We start from the raw sequence: 27,936 nt of genomic DNA on the forward strand, positions 1-27,936 counted from the left end.
AAAAGAAAAGGAGAACACTGGAGATGCCGGGGCTCGAACCCGGGGCCTCATACATGCAAAGCATGTGCTCTTCCGCTGAGCTACATCCCCAGGATGCTTGGCTTCATGATTAAACCTTATATGAACCTAACAGAGTACACCGGCATTCACAGTCTGCTGGAGTCTGCATCTTGTGCTTTGAGTATATTTCATGGCTTCTGTGTTCACAGGATTGTTATGACATACAGTGGATAAAAAATAACCTATGTTCAGTTAAAAATAATGAAAACAACAACAATAATATAGTAATAATAAGCATTATGACTTTTAAAACAAGGCAGGATAACAATAAATAATACTTTGAAGTATTTAGGACCATCAATTTAAATTCTACTTTATGTTGTAGTATTTGTTCAACTTGACACTATCATGAGGAATTGGTAATTATGTGTTGCTCACTAACAATATGCTGGGATATCTGAGAGCATGGGGAGTTTCCTGAAACCTTCCTTATCATACCTCTATTCTCTTTTAAAACATGCCTTAGCTTTCAAGAATTAAAAGGTTGTTGTGGTTTTTTTTTCTAATTTTGGACACCCTGGTCATCTTGTTCTTTAACATTCCCACGCACTATTTATCACTTCATTTATTCCAACAACTAAATTTTAGGGAACTGTTTCTTCATAAAACCCTAATGTGCTTCCTTTCTGTACGTTTATACATCTCTCTCCATGCGCTGTAAGCTTCTGAAATGAGAGGTTTGTTACATTGTATCCCCCTTGTTCTCACCTCATCTGGTACATGACACAACACACAAAATCATTAAAAAATATTTTATATATGTTCAGGTGACTGAAAATGTAACAAATATAACCAGAGAAGCTGCCAGATTATAGACGCCCGAGTCTGCAATTAAGCACACTGCTCAACCTCAACAACTATTGGAACACTACAAAGAATGTGATCAAAATAAGACTTTACTATAAAACTCCCAGATAAAGACAAGGAGTAATAGCAGACAAGCAAAGGTAGCATAGGAGAATGGGAGCAACCTAAATAAAATAAAGACAAAAGCAAAAAGAGAGGGAAGGAGGGAAGGAAGGAAAAGTCAGATGAGGGAAGCAGAGAAGCAATAACCTTTCACTGCTGACCGTGGTCTAGCTTTGGGGTATTGGTGGATAAGTACTGATACTCAAAGGACCTAGTAGTAAGAAAATCAGAGTCAGTATATCTCTGTGAACCATGATTCCTTGGTGTTATACTTAGGTCTGGGAATCTGCCTTCTGTGTTTTCTATTCCCAGTAGGTTTCTCCACAATATATCCTGATTAGAGTTCCCCTCCCCTCCACTCCTCCCTGTTCCACTTCAATTACCCTCCCATCCGGATCCACTGTGGATCTGCACTCATTACAAAATAACAGGCTGCTAGGGGATGACAGCAAAACACAACTAAATAAAGTAGAATGAGACAAAACACAACTATCAAATATAATTTGGAGCAGTCAAATCAACACGAGGAAAAGATCTCACAAGAACACACAAGAATCAGAGACCCACTGGTTAATTCACTCAGGAGCCCCATAAAAATATGAATACAAGTCCCCTAAAATATGGAAATGTAGAATATATACATAAAGGACTATGTGGTGAAGACCCGTGGACACAAAGTGCTTGCTACTTACTCTCTGTGAGTTTCTGAGTTGGTTTAGAAGGACTTGTACTCCAGATGGGAAACAATCTACCCCAAATTCCAGATATACCACTCTTGAGGATATACCACAAGCAAGCTACATTCTTTCTGAAAAATACTTGCTTGGAGTACAAAGTAATTAGTCTTGATGACACAAACCCAGAGTCAGATATCAGGGTGAAAGCTGAGAGATCAGAGAAGCAATGGAGCAGCCACACTCACCTCTTACCTCTCTGACTGCTCAGACCCAAAGGAGCCAAACTCCTGTCTCCTCCCTGCCTCATCACTTCCTCTATAGGCTCAGCCATAGCATTTCCTGTCTCCACTCTGTACAGACCTCCAGACCTCTATGGTTAACTACTGGCTAGTTCCATTCCTGATTTTCAGGCAAGCTTTATTTGTCAGAACACAAACAAAATATCAATAAACTTGCTCAACCATGGTCATGATGCTCTCTTCATAAGATCCAGAAAGTAGAAAAAACCTAGATGTCCCTCAAAAAAAAAAGTGTAATGATAACATAATGCACTACAACAATAAAACTTTACTCAGCTATTAGATCTCCAGGAACTGAAATTACAGATGGTAATGAACCTCCATATGGGTTTTGAGAACTGACCAAGGGTCATCAAAAAGAACAAGGGCACTTAACTACAAAGACATCTCTCTACTCTCTGAAGGACAATGGCATTAGAGTTTAAAAGAGAAACCCTACTGTCTTTAGGGCAATTTTTTTCCAGCAGAAGACCCAGGTTTGGTTCCCAGCATCCACCAGGAGGCTCACAACCATGCACAACTGCAATTCCAGGGGATCTGATGCCATTTCTGACCTCTTTGCATACCAGGCACCCAAGTGGTACACAGACATTTATGCAGGCAAAACTCTCACACACCTAGAATAAAATAAATAAACCTAAGGAGGAAAACAGAGAAAGGAAAAACTGAAAAGTTCCAGGTCAGGTAATTGCACATCTCCTCAGCTGCCCTGAGGAAAGAGATAGAGCAGAAAAAGAGGAAAGCTGTCCCATCTGAATTAAGTGTGCATGGATGACACACATGGTCCATAAGAGGCCACATAGTAGGGAGGGCGCTTGAGAGAAAGGTCACAGGGTCAGGAAAGAAAAGGGTTAGTGAAAGCACAGCTAGAAAAGAGAAAAGTGGGCAGATCCTAGAGTTGGCAAGACTGCCCCTCTGTGGGAGCCTGCCAGAGGAGCAGGGCTTATGGGAAGGGGAAGCACATTACCTCATGAAGGGATCAGTATAGCCCCTTTTGCTTCTTAGAATGGCTTAGGAGGAAGGATCCCCGTTTTTGAGAAGGGGTCCTTTGGCTCCTGGTTGGCAGACCCAAGTGGATCAACTCTTACCGGGGAGAAAGTGGCCTGTCTCCATTCAGAGGGCCATTTCAACCTTTTGGAAGAAAGGCAACAACAGTCTATTAATGAGGTTTCAAGACTTCTGTAAAGGAATCTCCCCAAGGGTAGGTGGGAAGAGAGAGAGAGAAAGAGAGAGAGAGAGAGAGAGAGAGAGAGAGAGAGAGAGAGAGAGAGAGGCATCCCACATAACAACAGGGACTCCTTGTTTACAACTTGTTAAAGCAATGGAGTTACACAACATCATTTGTTTGTCAGAGATGCAAGTGAGAGAACTTTGTGATGGAGATCTTTTTAAAGCTCCTAAGAAATCAGGAATTTCTTGAGAAGATGGAGCAGGGGACCAGGCAGCTGGATGCTGGACATGGAACATCACAGGTAGAGGGCATATTAGATATTTTGAATGGCAAGGGTGTTAGTGTTTCAGTCTGGAAGATTGGTGCAGAGGTGTGCTTTGGTTACTCAAGCTGCCTGCTGGAAGGATGGCTGATGACAGTTGTTTCCTTCCAGGGTCAGATCATTGCACCTTGCACACTCCATTTACCATTGAAAATAAATTAATCATTCTTTCACTTAGCTCAAATGTAAGCACTTTTCCTTTTCCATTAGAAAATGCATGAAAGTCAGACAGAAAATTAGGAACTGTCATTTGGTGAGACAAATTTGTACTTTATTCTCAAAAGTGCAATATCCTATTGTCCACACAGTCAATTCACAGTTTTAGGACTTCCCTCTGTGATTCTGAGCTTGTAATAGAATTGAAAGCCATGTCGTCAAGATTCTTCCATCACAATGCCCAGTACAAATGAAGAACAAAAAAACTGGCATTGAATAAAACTCTTTTTAAAAGCAACTCCCTAACCAGAGAAACACACATGCCCAAGAGCAGAGGGGTACCTGATTCAAGGAGGTGCTATGTGAGTGAGTGACTGACTGACTCTCTTTTTCATTATATATATATATTTTTTTTTCTTTATTATTATGTTTTAAATTTTATACATCAGCCATGGGTTCCCCAGTCCTCCCCCCTCCAGCCCCCACCCCAACCTTCCCCTCAGCCCCTCCCCTCCATTCCAATGTCCTTCAGGATCAAGGCACCCCTGGGGATTCATTTAAACCTGGTGGATTCAGTACAGGCAGGTCCTGTCACCTCCTTCCAGACCGAGCAAAGTGTCCCTGTGTAAGCCCAAGGTTCCAAACTGCCAGCTCATGCACTAAGGACAGATCCTGGTCCCACAGCCAGGGTGCCTCCCAAACAGTTCAAGCTATTCAATTGGACTGACCAACTCTTGCTAGTATGCAGGAGGGGAGAAGGCTCCTGCTGGGATGCTGTCACGTGACTTGCCAGCTGGAGTGCCCCGCCCTCGCTCCCCAGGGCTCTGTCCCAGAGCCATCTCTCAAGTCCCTGGGCTTCTGGTTACTGTTCTTGCTTCTCTCAGGTCAGTGTGAGGCTTTGCTCCTAGAGGCGAATGCTGTGGGGTGAGGCCAGCTGGGCGCTAGGAGGGAAAGATTGGAGGTGGAGTTTGGGACAAGGGAGGAGGGCTTGGGTGTAGACAGAAGAGGCAATGGGAAATGGAGGCTACTGGGGAGCTTGCAGCCGATGGGCAGAGGGCAGAGGAGGCAGACACCCCCAAGTATCCCCGCCTGCCTGCTACACCCCAACCCAGTATCTTCGCTGACTTTGCTTGTAGAGAGCCGCGTGTAGCCGCACCCTAAAGATGGCTCTGGCTTCTACCCTCTGCCTTCCCGATGGCAAACACTCTTTATGGTAAACAGCTCCTTATTTGGCTGTGGCTGGATTCGTGTGTTGCTGGCATATGCGTGAACCTGTGGACAGTGCCCACGTGGCTGCTTGGGGTTGGCAGCCCAGCCCTACTTAGGTGCTGGGAGAGGCTTGCCCCAGCGAGAGAGACACAATGTAACTAATCAAAGGTCTGATTAAACTGTAATGAGAAGGATCCAGGTGTCGCGTCTTCCTTGCTGGTCGAGGCGGGCGCGACATTTGCTGCCCCTTCTCTGCTCCTCTTTGGAGTCCCAGTTCTGGACCGGGGCTGGGAGGAGCCCCCTAAGAGAGGGCGTGGAAAGAAAGAGAGAAAGAAAAAGAGAAAGCCAGAAGGAAGGAGGGAAGGAAGGAAGGAAGGAAGGAAGGAAGGAAGGAAGGAAGGAAGGAAGGAAGGAAGGGAGAAAAACAACCTTCTGCCATGCCTGACCCAAAAGCTGTTCAGCGCTAAGGTGGGCTCTTGAGTTCCAGCCAGGGCAGGGAGACACACACCCCAAATTAGTTAGAAGAGCGTCCTCCTTTTGAGCTCAAGGCTTGAAAAGAAATGGCGGCTGGGGAGCAGGGAGGGATGGAAGAGGACAAGTCCTGAATCCAGGACAGTTTCCTGGTCACAGATTTTCACAGAGTGCACAGACCCTGCACCTGTGTCCTGTCAGCATGCTGTTGCCTCCTTGCTGGGACCCCTGGAAAGCAGGGGCAATCTGTTCTGAAACCCTGCAGGTCAGTGTACAGCAGCAGCCTGGACAGGGAAAGGGGCAGAATTGGGGCTCCACTGCGCACCCCCGCCCTATTCCACAGTGTTTGCTACAGTGAAGGGGCACAGAGAAGGTGACAGCTCTTGCCAGTGTGTTCTTCCCTCACCTGTGAGGGAGGGGTGCAGGCAGAAGGCACACTTGGAGGGCAGACAGGCTTAGTTAGAGAACCATTGTCAAGGGCAAGATGCAAAGACTAGATGCATGTACCTTCCGTGCCCACTCCTCAGTCTTGGTGTCCTCTCTATTTCCTCGTCCCCCACCCCACCCCCTCCTAAACCCCCAGGACAGGAAAATAAAAATCTGGATATGGAGGAACTCTCGAGGGAGAAGGAAGGAATGCCTTCGATGCAAGGACAGATGGAAAACGGTACAGCGCCACAGGAGGAGGGACAGACAGAAGTAGCCTTTTCTCTGGGAGACAAAGAAATGTCAGAAAACCAGGCTAAGGCAGGAGATAAGGGGATGCTAGCAAAGCGCCAAGAGCAGCCAGAGCCTGAGAGAAAAGCAAAAGGGGAAGGAAGACCAGAGAGCCAGGCAAAGGCAGAAAGTAAAGGAAGGTCTGCAGGAAAGCGCCCAGCTGAGGACCACCTGGCCAGCAAGGCCAAAAGGAAAACCAACAAGGGGCTGGCCCATTGCCTCAAGGAGTATAAAGAGGCCATCCACGAGATGCACTTCAGCAATGAGGCCGTGATTAGAGAATTTGACAACATGGCAAGGGTAAAGGAGGATGAGAGAAAGAACAAGCAGAAGATGGGGCGGATCTTTTGGATGCAAAGAAGTTTGCAGGACCCCTTCCACCCAAGGGGCCCAAGGGAATTCAGGGGTGGCTGCAGGGCCCCGCGAAGGGACATTGAAGACATCCCTTATGTTTAGTTCCCGACAGCATTTTCTGGGCAGAGTGCTCTAACCTTATGCTGCTGCTTCGATTTAGGCTTTCCTCCTGGTAGCTGCAGTCCCTTTGACCCTTCTGCCTGCCATGTTCTGAGTCCTGTGCAGTCCGTTTCCCTCACTGCGTGGAAAAAGTAATACTCAGAGTGTGTTGTCAAGTTCAAGTACATGAGCCACAGAACCCTCTGTGTGGCATCAGCCTACTTCTGTGAAACTGCAACAGATAGTAATGTACGTCGAGAAAACAAGTCTGACAATTACTTGTGTCCTTCTTTATGGTTTTATCAATAGTTTATCGTCTCCTACGATGGCTGCTCCTTCTGGGCATAAGATGCAGGAGTTGGGACCTAGTTCTAAGCAATCAGGAACACTGTGCATGGGGAGAGTGGAGTCAGTGCGTTTTTTGTTTTCTGGATGTAAAACAGGAGGTAATGTTTGTATTACTCCTGGAGCTCCATGATGGAGGAATCAATCTGTCCTTCCGTGCCTGAAGGCAGAGCCTTGCCACCCGTGAAATGGGGATAAATCTTACCATGCAAGGGTGTGGAGAGGAGTGTAGGAAGCAGCGAGAATGTGAACTGCTATGGTTTGCTCCTTGCCTCCTCCCCTGAACGAAGAACTCTGGAACTTGGTCAGACACTTGCAGCTGGGCCAAGAGAGGTCTCCACTTTGCCCAGGAGTAAGTGGGGACAACAAGTCCATGCCTTGTCTCCCTGGTGCTATGCCTCTTGTCACTTCCTCCCTCCTCTGGGGACACTGTGGTGATCTGGAGGTTCAGCCCAACCACAGGGTAGAGACTTGCATTCTGACTGCAGTAGATTGATCTTCCCCTCCTTGGTAGGACCCGGTTATCACCTGGGTCTTGATAATCCATGAGATTCATGGGGACTCTTTCATGGTTCTTGTCCATTTCCACAGAGCCCCTCCAGGAATCTTAGAGGAGAATGGTGCAGGAAAGAACATGAATGCATGGGTGCTGTGCTGTTCTCCCTGCTGATCTGAGTGCTCACATGCCTTTCCTCAGGAACTGCTTCCCCAGAAACTCATCCCCAGCCCTCTGTTTGCATTTCCGCAGACTGGTCTCCACCTCCTCCATCTGTATAGTGTTAGTGTCTTTACTTGCACTTGTTTTAAAATAGACTTTTTTCCCCCAGACAAGGTTTCTGTGTAGCTTTGGTGCCTATCCTGGATCTCGCTCTGTAGACCAGGCTGGCCTCAAACTCTGCCTCCCAAGTCCTGGGATTAAAGAAGCGTGCCACCACTGACTGGCAAAATAGATGTGGCTTTTTTTTTTTTTCGAACACTTGTGTATGTTTTCAGAATTACTACAAAAATGACATGGAGTTTCCATGTCCTCCCTAGCTGGTATTTACTGTTTCTAAAGCCCTTTCTTAGGATGGTTCATTTGCCAAACCTGACCAATACTAATGCTTTATTACATACTGAGTCATGTGTCATATTCACAGGCTTCCGTGTCCTCTCTTTATTATAGGAGCCTATCATTATGATGATTCATTTGTCATAATGAATCAATACATCATTACTTCCCAAAGTACTTATTTCATTCATATCCTTCATGATATATCTTCTGTATTTCTTCCACATTGCAATATTATATTTTGCCATTTTCTCTCCATAAGTTGGCTTTCTTGGTTGTTTGTGTTTCTCACACATTTTTGTTTTTGCTGTCCTCAATAGTTTTTAGAAATACTTGTCAAGTATTAATTGCCCCATATTTTGTATTTGCTTTCTGGGTTTGTGTGTGTTTATATGGACAATGAATGTGCTTCATGAGGAAATACCACAGAGAGAAAATGCCATTCTCCTCACATCATATAAAGGTTACATATAGTTCATTTTTCTTATCACTATTCATGTTAAATTACTTTTCTTATCAGAATAATGTAGGTTGTGTGAAGTTTCTCCATGGAGAGGTTGATATTTTAAAAATTTCTCCCTTTCAAAGCTTTCTCCCTATAAAATAGTCATTGTTGGACTCCTATACTTTCAGAAAGGAGAATTATGCTCTCTGTTAATGAAAGAGTTTTTAAATTATTTATAATTCTTCTGTGGATGATAATTGCCTCTTCTCTATTTATTCATGTATCCCACTGTTTCCATGCAGTACTCCTTCCCATGGTTTTTCTCTAATTATTTCTTCTTTGGTCATTTGGAGCTCTTTCGGTTGTCTTTTGTATTGGTTCCATATACTTGTATTATCTAATTTATTTTCTATTTTCTTATACTACTAGATGCTCTAGCCAGGCATAGTGATACATACCTCTAATCTCAGAAAATTATACTGTCAGGCTAGCCTTGGCTACATAGCATGACCATCCCTCAAACAGCTACAACAAAAGATGCTTAGTCTTACCTTGTGTATTTTCTATCCAATTCCTAGAATCAGGCATTTCATCAAGAATTTGTGATGCCATTTGTTGGAGAATGGTGTTTAAAATCAAAGATGTAGCTACGTTTATTAGTACATGCCTTTAATCCCAGCACTTGATAGACAGAGACATTGGATCTCTGTGAGTTCAACACAAGCCTGTTGGACATAGTGATGGACATAGTTTCAGGACAGTTAGATCTGTATAGAGAGACCCTTTCTCAGACAAAACAAAACAATAACAAAAATTAAATTAAGGATGTCAGTGCTAGTCATACTCATTGCTATGGGATATAATTACAATTTCTCTTTTGTTAATATATCAAGTTTGTATATACACTTTTAGTAAGCTGAAGATGCACATATGTGAGACCTGCCACCAGGTACTCAAGTTGCCACAATTTGCAGCTTCTCTCCCAGGACATGGCTGGCAACTGGAAACTGAACTTTTGCCGTCCATCCATTTCTGTGCTTAGGATAATATGCTATGCAGTCATACACATGTATGAAAGAGGATAGTGCTATCTCACTAGCAGGATTTGCCACACATTCAATTGGACACTCATGAAAAGAACTTGAAACTGGACTCCTCTTAAAAATCTGCTCCATGGGTACTAACTACCTTTCCTCCCTGGAGATTGAGAACTATGTGGCCAGAGATCTTCATCTAGGTTGCAGATGGGTATCACCTTACAATCCTTTTCTAAACTCTTAACTGATATTATCTTATTATTGGAAGTAGGACTTCTAGGTCAATAGCCTTTCATGTTATTAAATGAAATAATATCCAGAGAAAGCAGATTTGTCCACTTGGCAGTGTTCAAAGACATAGTCAGGCACATTAAATTTTTAACAGTTTGTGTAGGCAGAAATTCATGAATACAATATTTCTAAACTACAGGGGCTTTGGAGTCAATTGAAGCAGTAATGAGTGGTAAATTTTATGAATTTATCACAAAAGGATGTGAAATAATATATATTTGACTGGTTAAAGCAAATTAGATGTTAGTTTGATGGCTTCATGTTGATTAAGGCCAATGCTCATTTTAGTATTGACATTGGATTGGCCTTTGTTTTGCTTATGTAGGAACACAAGGGGCAAGAATCATTTTAACTTAATGTTACCTCCTAAATTAACTTATTTAAGAATGCCAACAATGCATAATTGCCCATTGTCCCTTCACTCTACAATACCACTGCTTTAGGGTTTTTTAGAGAAACAGAAAACAAAACAAAGCAAATGTACAGAGGTTTAAAACAGAGGTATTATGGAAGGGGCTCATGTGACCATGGAAGCTCAAGAAGTCACATGACTTGCAACCTGCTGCTGGATCCTTATGAAGGCCAGTGCTGCCGGTCAGACTGAGTCTGAAGGTTTAATACCATGGGAGTTGAGCCTATGTTGTAACTCTGTGCCCTAAACTGAAGGTCCAAGGACCCAAGAGTTAGTTGCTGGTGCAAGTTCCCAGAATTTGAAAGGCCAGAACCTGAAGTTCCAAAAACTCAGGGAAGGGAGAAGACAAATGTTCCAGCTTTACAAGAAACCACCAATATACTCTTTGGCTGTGTTGTGCTACGTGGGTTCTCTATAGGTTGAGTGCAGCCTGCTCACACTGTTGAAGATGGATCATACTCAGTCTATTGACTCAAATTTTAATCTCTTACAGAAACATAAAGTACTCAGAAATATTTAACCATCTGTTACTACTGACACTTGTCTCAGTCAAGTTGGCATAAATTTAACCATCACAGCCAGATATTGTCAGCTTTTACCTTTATTAACAATCTGATCTGCTTGGTTTTCATGAGTCTATTCATTGGAAGACTCCTTTCAGTTGTTAAATTTAGAGATTCCTGAGAGTTGCCACAGTTAGCAAATGAAGATACAGATATTCAGCCAAATGTCAGTTTTTAATTTTTTTAAAACTTTATTATTGTGTAAGTGTGTGTGTGTGTGTGTGTGTGTGTGTGTGTGTGTGTGTGTGTGTTTCAAGGTATGCATGTGGAGATCAGAGAACACTGTAGTGACTGTAGGGTTGATTTCTTCCACCTTTGCTTGGGTTATGAGAATCAAACTCAGTTTGTCAGGCTTAAATTCAAGTACTTTTACTTTCTGAACCATCCTGAATCTCAATTTCAACAAAGAAAACAAACAGTATATAACACAAACAGTAAGAGATAATTATGTAAAATTAAATTTTAATTGATTTAAATTATGTCTGGCAAGTTGAAGTCCCAGCATATGCAAGAGGCAAGAGAATCACAAGTTCAAAACTGCAGATTGAATTTAAGGCCAGAATGGGCAATTTAGTGAAACCCTGTGTCAAAATTGAAAAAGTAGAAAGAGGACCAGGATTGCAGTTCAGTGACAGACTGCTGGTCTAGCATGCAAGAAGCCAAGTTCAGTCCCAGAAAACAATAAAACAATAATAAGCATGAGAAGGAGGGCTGTGGGGAGGCATTTCCAATTTCACCAGGTCACATTGCTCTTCAGTACTGCACTGGGGTCTATACCACCATGGGCCCATCAACAGTCAGGAATGGATGGAAGAAGAACCCTACTCGTCACTGGTAAACTGTTTACTGTTGATAGATTCAGGAAAGACAGTCATTACTTTAGTTGTGTGACCCCACAAGGCTCCAATGGATAGTTCTAATCCAATAGTCACATAGATGGCCTTGCTTAAACTAAATCAGTCACAAAACAAAACCAATAGTTGTGAATGAAACTGGTAGGAAAGAAGAGGGATTGATGAGAAAAGGTGTGGAGAGAGTTACATACAGATATGAAATAGTCAAATATCAAAACTGATCTAAAAACACCAGAAAAAAAGTTGCTCTACTCTCCTTAGTCACCACAATGACATCAAGTTTCTATGGCAATCAAGATGGACAGACTGTTCTACAAATTAGAAATGCCTCCTTACCGTCCTTCCTTTTATGCTTTTTCCTTTCTTTCAGAGCAGAACATTTTCACCCTTCAAGACACTTCGAAAGCCTATTCATTAGATAAACAATGGCAGATGCATCAGGCAGGAGCACATTGGCTCTACTTCACACAGCCTGCACTGTTGCCAAGTGATGGGGATCTGGTCATCACTGCAGAGGATCCACTACTCCCTCTGCTGCCCCCAGGTCAGGAGGTTAACACTAGTTCCAGCTAGAGTAGCCCTTATTGATATCCTGAACCAACCACAATTTGCATGGCTCCTATGGCCTTCCCCATCCTGGTATTCACAGAGACCTGCCCATTCAGGTCTGTTTGCTGCTAAACTGAATTAATTAGCATCTTCTTAATCTTTAGAATAGAATCTGGTCATTTTTGTCCTATAATTTTCAATTGGAGAAACAAAGGAACATTAAGACTTGTCCTATATCTCTGGATTGAGGCCCCTACTAAAAGATGCCTGACCCACCCAGAGCAGGTGTATCTCTACTTGAGCTACTTTGCTAGTGGTGAAGCTATCCTACTCCTGAGCCTTCATATAAGTCACTGAGCCTGCTCACTACCTGGAATCCATGAGGACAGACAAGGACGTATTATGCCCCAAGCATTCTCTTTCTGCTATCTCCAAATGTGGCACTGAGAACCCACAACCATCCTACATGCAGCTCCAGTCAAAGAACACACTCTACCCTGCACATTAATCTTCAGATAGCCTTTGTGAGGGGGGTGTCTGTCCTCACATCAAGGATGAGGAAACTGAGGAACACAGAGGTGGAAATTGAAGAACAGAGAGGTGGAAACAGAGAGAGGAGAAATGACTTCTGCCACATATCCAAAAGTATTCAGGCTGGATCAAGAACCCAAGCTGTCTGATTCCCAAACTAGAGCCACCCTCCCTCTCTACTCCCTCTCCAGTTCCCCACTAAGTCAGATTTACCCACTCTCTAGATTGATTGCATTAATTGTCATATGCGAGTTCTTCCTTGCCTTCCCCATGGAGCTTCTGGAAGAACATCAAGAAGGGCAGGGAGGGATTGGAGAGATGGCTTGGAGCATTTATTGTTCTTGCAGAGGACCTGGGCTCAATTCCCAGTACCTATATGGTGGCTCACAACTGCCTGAAACTCCAATTCCAGGGGGTCTGGTACCCTCTTCTGACTTTCATGGGTTCCTGCTATTAGGTTTCAATCCTGGAACAAATGGCTGAGGTGCTTATTTAACATATCAAAGCAGACCTGGCTGCCAGGTTCTCTCTCAATCCCTATCAGCTACAGACAGGGCTGTCCTGGCTGACATAGCCCACCTCCTAGCCTGAGCTCTCCAGCTATGTCGCTGGGCTGCTCTTCCCTATATAATCCAAACATTTGGTTACCTGCTCTATTTGTACCTTTGGGCCTCCTGGCTGCTGCACCTGGTCCCCCCTTTTCTCCCCTCTTCCTACATGGCTCAGGGTCATGTCCATTTGGACTTTCCCTGCCTCTGGCTTGCTCTCCCACATATCTACAATAAACTTTCTCCTCCAGCATACCTAGGAGTAGTCATGTTCCTTTCATGTTTCCCTTCCTTTTTATTTCTTTTTTTCATTCATTTGGTGCTGAAACCTGGGAATGGCATAAATGCACTCCCTTCTGGGAACTCAGCCTCCTGGAACCAAGGGGCTGACCTGACTCTCCTGAGGTATGTAAGGATCATTTGTTCTGCCACTCACAGAATTTGATTCCAAATTCTAGAGTCTCATTCCTCCGCTCCCCTTCATTTGTTTTCTACCTGCTTTCTTACATCTCTCTGGGCCCTGGACTATCCTTCTCTTTCCCTACTGGATAAGTGTCACCCCAAGCTGCCTGCTTTGTCTACTGTTACTACAAAAGCCATATTGCTGTGCCAGGAAGCTCCTGTTGCTGTTACTGGGCTCCAATCATAAGGACAAGGGATGGAAATTCTTATCACTATGATACTTTATGCACCTCAGATACTCGAATCTCTAGGTTCTGGCCTGCTTTACCTGCCTGGGGTCTCTTGACCGGCTCCCTTTCCTCCTGTACTCTCCTGCTCTGCTCCAGCTTGCAGTCCCACAGCTGGCTTCCCTATCAGTTCCCTCTTGGAGCTTATGCAACACCCCTCCCCTGTGAGGTATTATGCTGGAGAGTTTAGGGTAGGGGGCAAGGTATGCCAGCCAGAAGGTATAACAGGGAGGGACTGAGGGTGCTGGGAGGATCTGGCAGCCAGGTCTGCTTTGATATGTAAATAGGCACCTCAGCCATTTCTTCCAGGGTTGAAACTCTCCTTCCTTCTGCCATACCAATGTCATGCACAGTCTGACCAACTCAGTGGCCAAATCTAACTAGCAGCCAGAGACAGAGGAAGGAGCCCATGAGGTCCAAGATATCCATGGATATTATTCCTGAGGCACAGTGCTGTGTCCAAGGTTAGAAGTCCAGATGGAGATAGAGAAAAGCAGCAGATACAGAAGGAAACATCTTCAAATACAAGCCTTACAAGGCATACAACAGAAATCTAGGAAGTTGAGGTGGTCAGCTGCAGTTCCCAAATGAGCACAAAGCATAGTTTTAACTGGTAAGCCATTTTTTTAAAGCTCAGATTTCTATTTTGATTAACTCAAAATCAATATATTACCTCTGCCAAAATATATTTCACCTTTGCCAAAAAAAAAAAAAAATCATCATATATTCACGGGAATGATTTACTACCCTACTTTAGAGTGGGAGACCATACACCAGGGGCTGGAGTTTTGAAGAACATCTTAGGATTCCTCCTACCACAGTGTGTGTGTGTGTGTGTGTGTGTGTGTGTGTGTGTGTGTGTGTGTGTGTGTGTGTGTCCGTCCATCCCCAAATGTATATACACATGTTTTACTAAATAAATGTGTTTGTATGTGGGGTGTATATACATGTATGCATGTAAATATGTCCTGAGTATACTTTTGCAGTAGAATTATTCATAAAATATAGGGAAGGGAACTCCCCAATGTCCAGAATTTCTTTGTGTATCAGGACTTTCTCAACACGAGCATTTCATCTTTCCCACATGAGGAGCTTCCCAACATGGATTCTGAACTTTGCTCCCCACAGCATCCGATCTGCATCTCAGAGGTGCTGAGTTATCATTGCTTCTGGTGTCTGCACAACCTGTAGCTCTGGAGCTAGACCTGCAGGTCTAGAGGCAGAACTTGCTCTTCCTATCTGAGAGGCACCACCGTGACATAGCCTGTCTTAGGGTTTCTATGGCTGTGAAGAGACACCACTGCCACAGCAACTCTTATAAAAGGAAACTGTTCATTGAGGTGATTTGCTTATAGCTCAGAACTTTACATAGTGCTGGAGAAGTAGTTGAGATTCTTGCAGGCAACAGGAAGTGGTTTAACACACTGGGTATATATGAGACCTCAAAGCCTACCTCCATAGTGACATACTTCCTCCAACAAGGCAAAACCTTCTCCAACAAGACCACACCTCCTAATAGTGCCACTCCCTCAGGGGACCATTTTCTTGCAAACCACCACATAGCCCTTCTGCAGACTGTCATAAGATTACAATTCCACTGCTTTTTTTCAAAAGGAAATTAGATGGCTCCACCCCATGAGCTATGTTCCTGCTTGGAATCCAAACTTTCTTACATTCAGGCATTGAGTTCATTGACTTTATCCAAAGGAATATGATGAAACCAGGAGACAGTGAGGATAATGTGAACTAGAACCAGAAACGTTTTCAGTGGTAAAATAAGTTTGTAAAAGCCTGCCTGCTTAAGCCTTATCATGGAATTTTGCACACAGATTAACCCAGGAGAGGCTGCCAGAAGGTGATAAACAAGGAGGGTGTTCAGCACAGACCTGGACAGTAAACAGGTGTCCTATATTGCTGGCTTCAGGTCATCAGGGAGCGGACTTCACTTTTCTATACCTTCCCAACTAAGAGCCTATGCCTGATGGACAGTAAATGTGAGGTTTTCCCTGCTATTGAGGGTGGGAGTAGGTAAAGTCTTCACTCCTTGGAAGGCACACAAAAGAATAAAATGATGCAGTAGCCAAGCTAAGCTATTCTAGGTATGCAGGAGTAGTTTGCCATGTGCACAGAATAAATGTTGGGGTGGAACTGCCATCTGCAGTGGGTGGAAGGTGGCCAAGGAAAGCAGGCACACAGCTGTGCACCTCCACCATCTCACATTGAATATTCTGTTTATGCACTTTCATCATGTGCAATTACAATTCATAGGCTTGTGTCTTCAGGTTATATGCATTAAAATTCTCTGATCTACAGTCACCCTAGGCCTTCCAAAGTGCTGTCACTAAGCATGAGCATTGAGTTTTGTCTTGGGGTCATAGTTGGGGCCCTCGTTTCTGGATTCAGTGGCCTCTGGAATCAAGGTGGAATTCTTCTTCTGGAGTCTGTGAAGGGGGTTGATGAGAGGGACATCAAACATTGTCCCTGGCTAAACATAGACCAGAGAGCAATGAGGATCCCTCCACTTGTCTGACCCATATGGAAGCCAAGATATACCAATTTCACACCTTGCTTCCTCTCTCTCCTTTCCATTTTCCTGGATTGAATACCTCCCCAGTACATCCAGCAATAGTACCTGAAAGGGAAGTAGCTCTTCAAGCTACTGGTCATCATGCAGAAATGCTCTCATCCCATCTGTGCTACCAAAGCCATATAGGTGTATGTAGTAGTGTGGGGCATTCACCCACCAACCCCACAGCTCCCCAGAGTTTTGAGTGTGAGCAGCAGGAAATATTAGAAGGATTTATAGTGTGGAGATAAACAGATAGAAAATACAGGATGGCCTTGAGAGGGCCTGGAACCTTTTCCAACAGGCCCAACTGTCTCTGCCCCAGGGTACTTATAGAGATGCCAAGGAGGTGGAGCAAAAGACCTCCTCACCCAGCACAGCCAAGTGCAGACCATTTCAGACACCTGCACTCAGGCCCGTGGCTCTTATCATCCTCTATGTGGACCTGCTGGGTAAAGCCACGAGAAACCCGAAAACGGGCTCCCACAGGTCCCCCTTTCTTAATATATAAAAAATAACTCATGATTAAGAGTTCATAACAATCTCCATAGCTGTTATACCTCCCAGTATAGGAGTAGAGGATGATAAAGATGGCAATTCTCTTTTGGATTAGGTCCAAGGTGACTACAGCAGTCTTAGCTGCCTCAAGCCCTTTCTAAACCAAAAACTTAATGCAATCACAAATTTAAAGAATCCCTTAGCTTCATCATTACCATTAACAGGTTAACATAAATATTGCTATACATAGTCACAATTCTCCCAGTATTACAGCTCAAAGCAAACTCTTTACACGTTTGAATTAACATAAATGGTGCTATATATAGTTAACAATTTTCTCAGTCTTACTTTAACTGTTAATAGAATCATTTGAATTTCTTGCTAACAGAACATAGGAAAAACTTCTGATGTATTCACAAACTTAAATATTTCCTTAACTCCACAAAACCAGGGCACATTAATATCAATAGGTTAAACATAATTTCTGCAAACATACATCCAACCTTAATTCACTCATAACTCCTGCTTTGTAAAAATATTTTAAAACAATCTCAAACCTAATTAGAAGAAAACCCAAACTCATACAATTCCTATAACCCCATATTGAAAAGCAATGTTTTCAATCTAACCATTAACACTTTGAAAACTTTTAGCAAAACATCCAAAAGCAATTTCTTAATAAAACTCTTTACACTTTAAAAGTTGTCTCTTAGTATACCCCTTTTGTATTTCTTACTAACAAAACATGACATTAGTCTACTCACACAACAAGAAAATATTTTTTTAAATTAAATAGACTAAGGAATATTAACTCTCCCTTTTCTTTATAATTTTTTTAAGCAAAATCTCAAGCCTAGTTAGAAAACCCAAACTTTTCTGTTTATACAGTTCCATTTGTAACACAAAACGAGTTCTAAAAGTAATTCCATTTTTACATAAACAGTTCCATAAAATAATTCATGAATCACCAGTTAATAAAGCATATATGCATACACAAAATTGCATCTTTAGTCTAGGTAGGAACAATAAATTTCTTCATTAAATAGTTCCCTTTTCAACCCAATTTCAGAAAACAGTTCCTAGATCATTACTATAAGTAAACTCAAAATTGTCCCATTGTAATGAAATCTATTGTTCATTTCATTAAGTCCCAAAATTCAAATAAATTCTGGTACTAGCCTTCCAAATATGAAGAAATCCATAACCAAAACCTTTTGGTAGTTTTATCTCATTTTTTTTAGTTCGAAAAGTTCAAAAAAAGTAAATTCTGATATCAGAATTTCACTTCCAAATATGAAGAGACATTTTACAACCAAAACTTTTTGCAGTTAACAATTTTAGTTCAAACAAGCATCTCTGCAAATTTTATTCTCAAGCCAGAGACCTTCTTGGGTACAGTAGTATTCTAAATGGCACCGTTTTTGCTGTTAGCTCAGGTTTTTCTGTGTTGCATTGGTTTTCCATGGATCATAGCTGCGGATGCCTTGTTGGGCTGGTTCTGGCATCCACCATTCTTAGCTTCTTAGCTGCTTATAGAGCTTTTGAAACCATTCAGACTGCCTGCTTTGCAGTCTGCTAGGACACTACCTTCTGTGTCTCAGGTTCTTTCACCACATACATTAAGCATAGACTCACAGTCAACATATACACTTTTTTTTACAAACTCACATATAACGTACTAACATCTACTTATTTATATTCCTTAAGGAAACTATAGAACTACTTTAGCAAATATATTTCTTATTACTTCTTATATACTTCTTATATTAATTCCATCTTCTTATTTCTTATTTAAACTGACATTTACAACTAGCATCTTTACTTCTTACAAGCTTATTACTACATGTCTTAAGACTGCCTTAGATACTTCTTACAAGTTTATATTCTTTTTTTTTAAGACTTTTTTTTTTGAGCTGAGGATCGACATGCTTGCTAGGTAAGCGCTCTACCACTGAGCTAAATCCCCAACCCACAGGTTTATATTCTTAAAGGAACTCTGTATATCTATTTTACAAACTTATATAGGGCTACCATTAGCATATATTTAACTTGGCAAACACCTAAAGATTTCTTAACACAGATCTAAACAAGACAATTTCTACAAACTCACATATCTTATTTCCATCTTTTTCTACTTCTTACTCTTAATTATTATCACTATCTCTGTTAGAAGGATTCTCTTAACTAGACAGGAAGTAAGTACATCATTTTTAGAGTTTATAGTCAGCTTTGCTATACAACACTGGGATTTAGTGAGTGTTGTCCTTAAAGAGTTGTGATACTTGTTGCTAGGGGACCGTAACCTTCTCAGGATGAAGCCACACCCCAAAGTTACCCAGTTCTCTCAGCCATTCCAGAACTGGCGGAGATGCACTGCCAGCAGTAAACAGTTTTTAACTAGAGGTTGTCCCTTCACCCAAATTCATAATAGCTCCCCTAAGTGCTTCAATTCAGACAAGTGTTTCTACTGCAGTACTTTAGGTTTGTTGTACCAAAAACTTCACTTCCCCCGAGGGTGAAATTACTGTGTTTAGCTTCTGTAAAGCTCTTCACAAAATACTGCACAGCTATTAGGTGATATAAAGTATTTTTTCTAAAGGAGCTAGTAAAGCCAAAAGCGGCCCAGCTCCAAATTCTGTTTCCTCACTGTTTGCGTTAACCAGTGACAAAACCTCAGAAACACTAATCAGCCACTTTCATTCTGGTTCCTTTATAGGAACGTCATTGGAGCTGACCTTCCTAGTTCAACGCTCCTTACCAGATGCTCCGGTAACCACAGAGCTTCATTCTCCTCTTGTGAAAAAAACGCAATCATGTCCTCAACCCCATATTAACACAGGATCGGGACGCTTCTATAATCCCGAGCAGGGATCTTTCCATTCCACTTGAGCAAAAGTCACTTGGATGCCACTGTGCTAAAATCTATCTGTGGCAGACTGCTCATGGACATCCATATTCAAAAGTTCAGAACAAAAAGAGCATTATGTGGTGATTGAGGGTAAATTTCTTCCTTTTCTATTTTTATTTTTTTGAAGTTTTTTAAGACTACTATGAGCTCTTTCTACAATACCTTGTTCCCTAAGGCTTATAAGGAATACGTGTTTTATGTACGATTTCCTATTGGGTACTAAATTGTTGAAATGCCTTACTACTATATCCAGAACCATTATCAGTTTTAACTTTTGATATACTCACATTCGAAAAACACTTCAAGCAGTGCATAATTACATGTTTTGTAGCTTCCCCAGGTTGTGCACTAGTCATTAAAAATCCTGAATAAGTGTCAATGGTCACATGTATGTATTTTAATTTGCCAAATTCTGCAATATGAGTAACAGCCATTTGCCATAGATGATTAGGAAGACTTCGAGGGTTTACCCCTCAGTGAGGGACAGGAAAATATTTTGGACAAATCCCACATCATTTAACTATTTGACGAGTTGCTTTTTTTGGGTAAGATTGAATTGCTTTCTTAACCTTTTGCTGTTTGAATGATGAAGAGCATGTGACTGTTGAGCCATTTCCACTTGGGATAATGCTACTATCTTTGTTAATTTATCAGCCATTGCATTACCCTCAGCTAAAGGACCAGGAAGATTGGAGTGAGCTCTAATATGGCCCACAAAGCATGGCGGCTTTCTTCTGTGGAGTAGTGTCTTGAATTTGTTAAAAATTTTTGATTTGATTGTTGTTAGTTCCAGTATTTTTCCAAAACTGATACTATTCAAAGGAGTCAAGAACATAGATGTTCTTTCATGCAACATAGATATTCTTCATTAGCTTACTGAGAAAGCATTTTCAGGATTTAGTATTTTCACTTCATTAGCTTTAACTCCTGATGTTATTAGCAGCTGTGATATTTATCATTGATTCCTTATAAGGAACTATCAAATGAAGCAACTCTTTTATAAGTCAGCTAGATTTTCTGAAGTTTGTTTCCAGTCTATAAAGCAGTCATTTCTTTTTGAATGCCTGTTTCCTTGTCCCCTTATTAGATTTGCAAAGGAATTACTCATTGCAGGCCGTTTGTTCAAAAGGCAAAGAACTTTTTAAATTTCAACATAAGTTTCTTCATATCTAAGACAACATTCAGTGTGTAAACTGCTTTCCCTTGTTTTAAGGATTTTAAAGTGGCTTGTTTGCTCTTATAGGTAGCTCTTTTTTCTGATCTGAGTTCTCAAGAGGTAAGATTAAGCTTTCTAGCATTGCTTTGAGAAGAAACTTCATTCTGAGCTGAAAAGTTTTTGGACAGTATCTTCATCTTTAGCTGAAAAACTACATTTCCCAGAATGCATTTCTCTTCATCAGCTCTCTGTTAAGAACTAGTCTATGGACTCCATTTCCCATACTTCTTTTTGGGTCTGAGAGTCAACTGGTTCTCTTTTTACCAGACTTCCTTACAAATTCTTGCCCGGGAGGTTTGAACAAAGCTTTTTGCTTTTGCAATGGGGGATTTGAACAAGGATTTTACATTTTCAGCTATGGCACATTGGGAGATTTCTAGTCTCTCCTCAACTGGCTTTAACAGGTGTCTCTCCTTCATTAGACACTTGGCCTCCAGAATCAGAACTGCACCTGCCTCGTTAGCGGGCATTGAGGTGGGCAATGTCTGATAGCAACTTTCCTCAGGGCTTGTGTTTACCTTAGCCAGTCAGTGAAAAACAAAAACATTTACAACAGCTTTTCCATGGCTCCTTCAGAGAGATTTTCTCCCACTGATTTTATTCTCATTTTGCCTGTTCCTTTCCCCCTGATGCAGAGCTTCATATATCTCAGGCTGCTCTGTTCCTCTGCTAGCTGCTTTTGGAGGTAGGGGCTCCCCCTGCCCCCAAATCTGCCTCAAATTCTAGCAGCTTTTTCAGGTCATGCATTTTCTGGGGAGGATTATGTCCCCTCTGTTTCTTCAGAGACTATCTCCCAGTTTGGTTTCAATTTATCCCTTCTACCCCAGAAACATTCCCCAACACCACAGTGATAGCTTTTTTGCTTTTAAAGGTAGGGGTTTTAGTCCGTTTCTGTTTTAGTGTCTGAGGTTTGTGTTCATAAATAAAGCTCAGCAAGGGAGGTTTGTGCCATCTCTAAACTCCAATTAGGACAGGTCTTTTGCCTCATCAGGCCTTCACTTGGCCCAGTCCCCCAGTGGGTTGCATTTGTCAGTGTGCTCAAGGACAGAGCTTATGCAACAGGCAATCACCCCTTAAGGCTACACTCCCCCATCTCACCAGGAGAAAGTTGAAACAAAGCTTTTCTCAAAGAGATGCTTTCTCTGATGGCAAACCAACCTTTACTCCTGGATAGTTCTGTTCTGCCCTGGCTGGGCTCTTTCCCCAGACAGCGTTCTGACTCGGTAGCACAACTGTTTCAGACACAGTTCAGCTTCACTGCTTTCCCAGAAAGGTCCTTTCACTGGTAGGAAACCTTTCCTCTGGGGTTTTGCTCAGAATTGAGGATACAATGCTAACAGTTTGTATCACTTCAGGGGATCTTTGCACCTTTTCCTTCTGAAATGCTCACTCAGAAACAAAACCCTTGATGCCTCAGCTAGGCTGTAACTGAAAAGCTTGGCTTGTTTGCTTTTTTCAGGTAAGGTTTCCTGCCCTTTGGGCTCTGTAGCTTTTCACCCACACTCTCCCAGCCTTTCCCTCAGGGGACTCTGACCCACTGTCTTTTACTAGCTAGAAGAGACAGAGCTTAGAAGAGGTTTTAGGAACTTGTCCCTGCCTCCTGCATTGCAGGGAGGATTTTTAAAGCTTGACAGAGAACTTAGAGAGGTTTTGCTATCTTAAGAGGTTTGTTGTTTTCCCTTAGAGCTAATCACAGATGGTCCCCATACTAATATCTTCAGGTGATTCTAATTTGTCCTTCTGAGAGAAAGTTAAAGGCTTTAGTTTTTAAGTTTTTCTGACAGCTTTTGAGAAAGATTACATTTTTTAAGAGAAAGATTGAGGCTTTTAGAGAGATTTTCCCCCAAATTTTTCAAGAAAACCTTTTTAGTTTAAGATTTTTCCCCCACTGGAGAGAAAGACCAACGTTGCCCCAAACTTCCCAACTTTAAATTTTGGCTTTTTACACCAGCATTTTTGCCTCTGGGAGAAGCATCCTGCTGCTTGGACTTAGCATTTCAGCTGTCCCCAGGTCAAAAGCTTCCATAGGAAACTTTTTCTTCCCCATAAGCTCAAAGAAGAGCTTTTTTTACTACCTCTAAAGCCCAAAGAAAGATTTTTCCCCCCAGTTTGCGTTCATAGCCCCAAAGTTAGAAAATTGAAGAGTTTTTCTGTCTAATTGCCCTACTTATTTTTTTCTATACAATCTTCCACAACTAAGTTTTTCCTACACTATATTACTACACTATGCCTTGTATTTTCACAAAAAAAATTGAGAAAGGGATAGAAGATAGAAAATTTTGACAGAAGAGAATTTTGCATTGCAGCATCAGACATCCTTACAGTCCGTTTTCCTTTTTGCTCGAGGATAATATATATATTCCATAACACTGCCATGCCACATTCACTGGCAGGGCTTGATATGAATTCACAACATGCCCCCACAGTTGGGCATGCCCGGTGGACCTAGACACTTCTGCCTAGTTACTTCTGGTTCAAAATAGCCATTTCCAGGTCAAAATGACTCACGTTACTAGGACCCCGTGGCTTTATGTGGTTGCAAATAGTGTGCAGCCATGTGACCTACGCACATGCATGGAGTAGCCACATATGTCCCTGTACGCTCACACAGCCCACCCTTTATAAACCAGCGCCATTTTCCACTGGACTCACTCTTTACCTTGACCATGTCTGTCTCTTTATCTTAATAAAAAACTCTTGTGGATTTGTCGTGTTTCGGGACATTTCCTTGCAGGGTAAGAGCACCGCCAAATAACTAAAAGGGCTGACTCACTCTTTTGCCAAATACTCTGTAGTAAAACTAATATCTTCCTTTTTCTTTAGTCCCTTTTACTTTTTCTTTAGTCCCCGTTTTTATCTTTATCTAAGACATTTGTTTCTAATCCATAATCCTGAACATTGAAATGTCTGCTGCTAACAGACTGATGTTTAGATTGTATTTTAGATCAATCATTTTTGGATTTATTTTTATTTTTATAGTATGTATGCTTGTGTGTCTATGTGTGGGATGTGTGGATATGAGTGCAGATGTCTATGGAGACAAGAAAAGACTGTAGCTTTGTCTAGATCTGGAGGCATAGGCAATTGTGGGCCACCAGGTGGGAGTTGGAAATTGAACTCTGGTTCTCTGCAATAGTAAAATGGGCTCCTAAACTCTGAGATGTCTCTCTATCCATCCCTATTTAGATCAGTTGTTCATTTTGAATTGAGTGTTGTATCCTTTGATATATGACTTGTCTGTATTTGTATTTGTGCATGAGGATGTCTGATTGTCCTGAGAGAAGACAGAAAGACAGGGCATTGAAAGGAACAGGAGAGGGGAAAGAGCCCCTCACCCTCTGACCTAGTTTGCATTTTGTAAACTGACAGTCAGGAAACCTCAACTCAACTCATAGAGCCGAAATTGCCTGATGATATAATGCTACTATTCCTTAAGACACCTCAAAGGATTTTTTTTAAATAACAACAAATAAACTAGGGCCTGGAGTGATTGCTCATTGCTTAAGAGCATTGGATGTCTTCCAGAGGATCCAGGCTCAATTCCCAGCACCTCCCTGTTGGTTTACTACTGTCTGTAACTCCAGTTCCCAGAGATCTCATGAACTCTGGTGCCACCCCTGGGCATTAGGCACTCATGTGGTGCCCAGACTTACATGTGGAAAAAAATGCAAAAACATAAAAATGAATAAATAAACTCTGCTTGCTTAAGGCCAGATTGCTTGTAGCCTTGAGATGAACCCCATTAGCACTCTGTTAACACCCCTCAATCATATAACATCCTCACAATTTAATTTGAAAAAAGAAATTCTTGAAGAGGAATAAGATCATTTTAAAAGTATTCATTTACTTGATTTAAAAGCCTGAATTTAAGCTTCTTTTAAACTTTAAACCTTCACAATTATATTCTTTGAACAATGTAACTTTGAAAGCCCCAGAATCTCTCCCCCACCCTCCCTGCCCTCCTCACATACACATATGTACTGACACGTTATCTCCAGACTTTCTCTAGTCCACACTCACGTCTTCATGAGTGAACTGTCTTTATTCTATGCCAGTCTCTGTCCAAAGAATTAACAAGCTCACTCACTACCTTTGCTTCACTCTGGCTTGTTCTGAAATTCTTTTCTCTGACTAGTCCTAGCTCAAGCTTCACCAAAGTGGAGGACACTGCAGAGACAGGGCACTCCTCAGGTTGTGGGTCACAGTGCTGGGCTCATCTCCTGACCACACTGAGAGTCCCAGGAAAGCACGTTGAAAAGCATGTGGTTTGTTCAGGGAAGTGTCTTTGTATCTTTTCCTAGAGGCATCCTTTCACATGAGTGCGACTCCTTCTTCTGTCCTCTTCATATCCTTTTCTGTCTTGGTGCCATTATCAAGCACGCTGTCTTCACTACTCAGGTTTGTAAGGAATTTTGAAATCAGATGTTCATCCTCCAACTTTGTTCATTTTCAAGGTTGTTTTCAAGCTTGGGTTCTTCATACTCACTCTGAGTTTCACAATCAGCCTCTAGTTTCTTTCTAAAATGTCTGTTAAGGGTTCTGTTGGTATTGTGCTGGATCTGTAGATCAGTTGGAGGAGAATAGACTCCTTAGCAATGCTGTGTCTTCCGTCTCCTGAAGAGGATGAATCTGTATATCTTTAGTTTCTCTGAACAATGATTTGTCCCATTCAGTGTCTAGACTCTACAGGAAGTGAGCAGACTTTTCTTTTATTTCATGTTTCCTGATGGTATTTTAAGTGACAGGTAAGTGACTGTCTGTGGGAAGACTTTTTTTGTTTGTTTGTTTGTTTTGTTTTTCGAGACAGGGTTTCTCTGTGTAGTCTTGCAACTTTCCTGGAACTCACTTGGTAGCCCAGGCTGGCCTCAAACTCACAGATATCCGCCTGGCTCTGCCTCCCGAGTGCTGGGGTTAAAGGCGTGCACCACCTCCAACACAACCCACAGCAGTGGGTAGATTTTAACCAAGGCTGTTGAAGAATCTTTTACTTTTGGAATGTTAGGTTACTCACTCTATGATAAAAACGTCCTTCATGCTAACATATATTTGCCTGTGTTTCAGCTCCAGTATTTTGAAGTTGCAGAGAATTTGGTGAATTATGAGAAAAGAAACAAATATCCAACACCCAGTGTGGGGAAAATTACTAAGACAACCATAGCCAAATGTTTGCTCCAAATGGAATCTGCAGAATCATAGAAAGTCCTCTGTCTCACAGCCAGCTCCCTCAGGGAGCTGCTGAGATCATAGGTGGAGAGAGAGAAAGTGATACATGAGAATATCTGTGTATGTATCTGCAACCCCAGGAAGGTTTGCATTGTGAAGAATACTTACAGTTAATCATTTTGATGGTATCTATTTTTTCCCCAGCACAAACAGGACAAGGTTAGTACTTGTGTGTTTTACCTCTAGTTTTCCTGTCAAGCTTGCAGATTTTATAGTGACTGCTGAGGGATTGTGTACAGATGGAGTATTTTATGTATGATTCTCGCCACATCACTTATCACCATTATACTTGCTAATGTTGCTTCTGATACCTCTTCCCTCTGCAGTTACCAGTCACCAAGCATCACTTGTCTTTCAGTATAGTTTCACTTTTTCCTTGTTTGATTCTGAATGTATTTATTCAGGCATTGTGCCTATCAGTACTGCTCAGAGACCCCCATTTTGTGCAGAAGAACTCCTTTCCGTCACTATATATTCTGGTGCCTAAATTATCCAATTCCGTGCCAGTGGTAGGACACACATTCCTGTTGACCTGCTACTCATTTGTTTCCTGCCTAGAATCTGGACCATCTGACCAGCCCTGGAAGGAAGTAATGGTGCCCATCTCAGTGCTTTGAAGACCTTGAAGATAAAGGTTTACAAATGACAACTTACAGAGGGTGACATGTAGAAAGTCTTCAGCAAATACTAGTTGTCAGTGGCACTTTGACCTCTCTCTCTGTCCATGTCAGGTTCTTCTATGAGAAGAACGGGACTGCAGAGAGAACACGCAGAAATTGACAACAAGCTGCCCTCAGCCTTCCTATTCCCAGAATTCTCTTCTCTCTTGTCCAGCCTATACTTCCAGCCTGGCCACTGGCCAATCAGAATTTTATTTACACAGCAGTAAAATACCAAAAGGAAAGCAACTTAAGAAGAAAGGGTTTATCTTGACCCTCAGTTCCAGAGGAATAATAGTCTGTAACTGCAGAAGGCCCCTGTGCTGGCAGGAGGAGGAAGCTGACTGTTCACATTTTCATCTTCACTCAAGAAGCAGGGCAGACAAGTGACATACTTCCTCCAGCAAATCCCCACCTCCTCAAGGTTCCATATCCCCTCTCCACTCCAATATAGCACCCCAAGCAGAGAACCAGTGTTCAGATACAAGAGCCCGTGGGCAATATGGCTTATTCTAACCTCCATATTCATACATAATAAAAGGTATTCACCACAATTTCAATACAAGAACCCAAAAATTGTAAAATAAAAGAACAGAGCTGAAAGAACACTTAAAAGTAAGAGCAGAATGGAAGAGAAAATACTGAAATCAGGATAAGAAAGAAATCCTTGGCACTGTTTCTCTCTTATAAGAAATAGAAATTGGGGTTAGGGTTTTAGCTCAGTGGTAGAGCGCTTGCCTAGCAAGCTTAAGGCTCTGGGTTGGGACCTCAGGTCTGGAAAAAAAATAGAATTTTTCTCACACAGTCTGCAAATATGGGCAAAGCATATTAAACATCAAATATGTTTTCCATTCTATTCTCACCTGAATAAATTCCTCACAAGCATTATTAAACACTTGGCTACGGGAAGTCCTTTGAAAATAAAGTTTATTATAACAGGGAAATATTCATGAGTAAACACAGATATATAATGCCTATGTACTGCACACCAGACAATATTGCTGAGAGAATAAAGGACTATATACTGTCTTCATTAAGTCAGAAGACACCATTATTATGATTCCTGTGCATTCAACATTGATCTATGTATTCACTGTGATTCCCCCT

General features: G+C 41.9%; 1 protein-coding gene and 1 non-coding gene across 3 annotated transcripts; one reads left to right on the forward strand and one right to left on the reverse strand.

The window, feature by feature from the left end:
* Positions 1-18: 18 nt before the first annotated feature.
* Positions 19-90, reverse strand: Trnaa-ugc. The gene has a single exon. It is a non-coding gene; the product is annotated as a tRNA-Ala (tRNA).
* A 4,312-nt stretch (positions 91-4,402) lies between these two features.
* On the forward strand, positions 4,403-27,010 carry LOC118576448 (transcription elongation factor A protein-like 4). Of its 2 annotated transcripts, XR_004943953.1 has the most exons (3): positions 4,436-4,478; positions 26,009-26,329; positions 26,729-27,010. XR_004943953.1 is itself a non-coding variant. In XM_036176698.1 (2 exons), exon 2 carries the CDS (start codon positions 5,881-5,883, stop codon positions 6,445-6,447), a length of 567 nt encoding a protein of 188 aa, XP_036032591.1. In that variant the 5' UTR covers positions 4,403-4,478; positions 5,858-5,880; the 3' UTR covers positions 6,448-7,593. The 2 variants fall into 2 exon arrangements, 1 of the variants encoding a protein (XP_036032591.1); XM_036176698.1 differs by lacking the exons at positions 26,009-26,329; positions 26,729-27,010 and adding an exon at positions 5,858-7,593 and having other exon boundaries at positions 4,403-4,478.
* Positions 27,011-27,936: the final 926 nt, after the last annotated feature.

The sequence above is a fragment of the Onychomys torridus genome, unplaced genomic scaffold, assembly GCF_903995425.1.
Source record: "Onychomys torridus unplaced genomic scaffold, mOncTor1.1, whole genome shotgun sequence".
Lineage (NCBI taxonomy): Eukaryota > Metazoa > Chordata > Mammalia > Rodentia > Cricetidae > Onychomys > Onychomys torridus.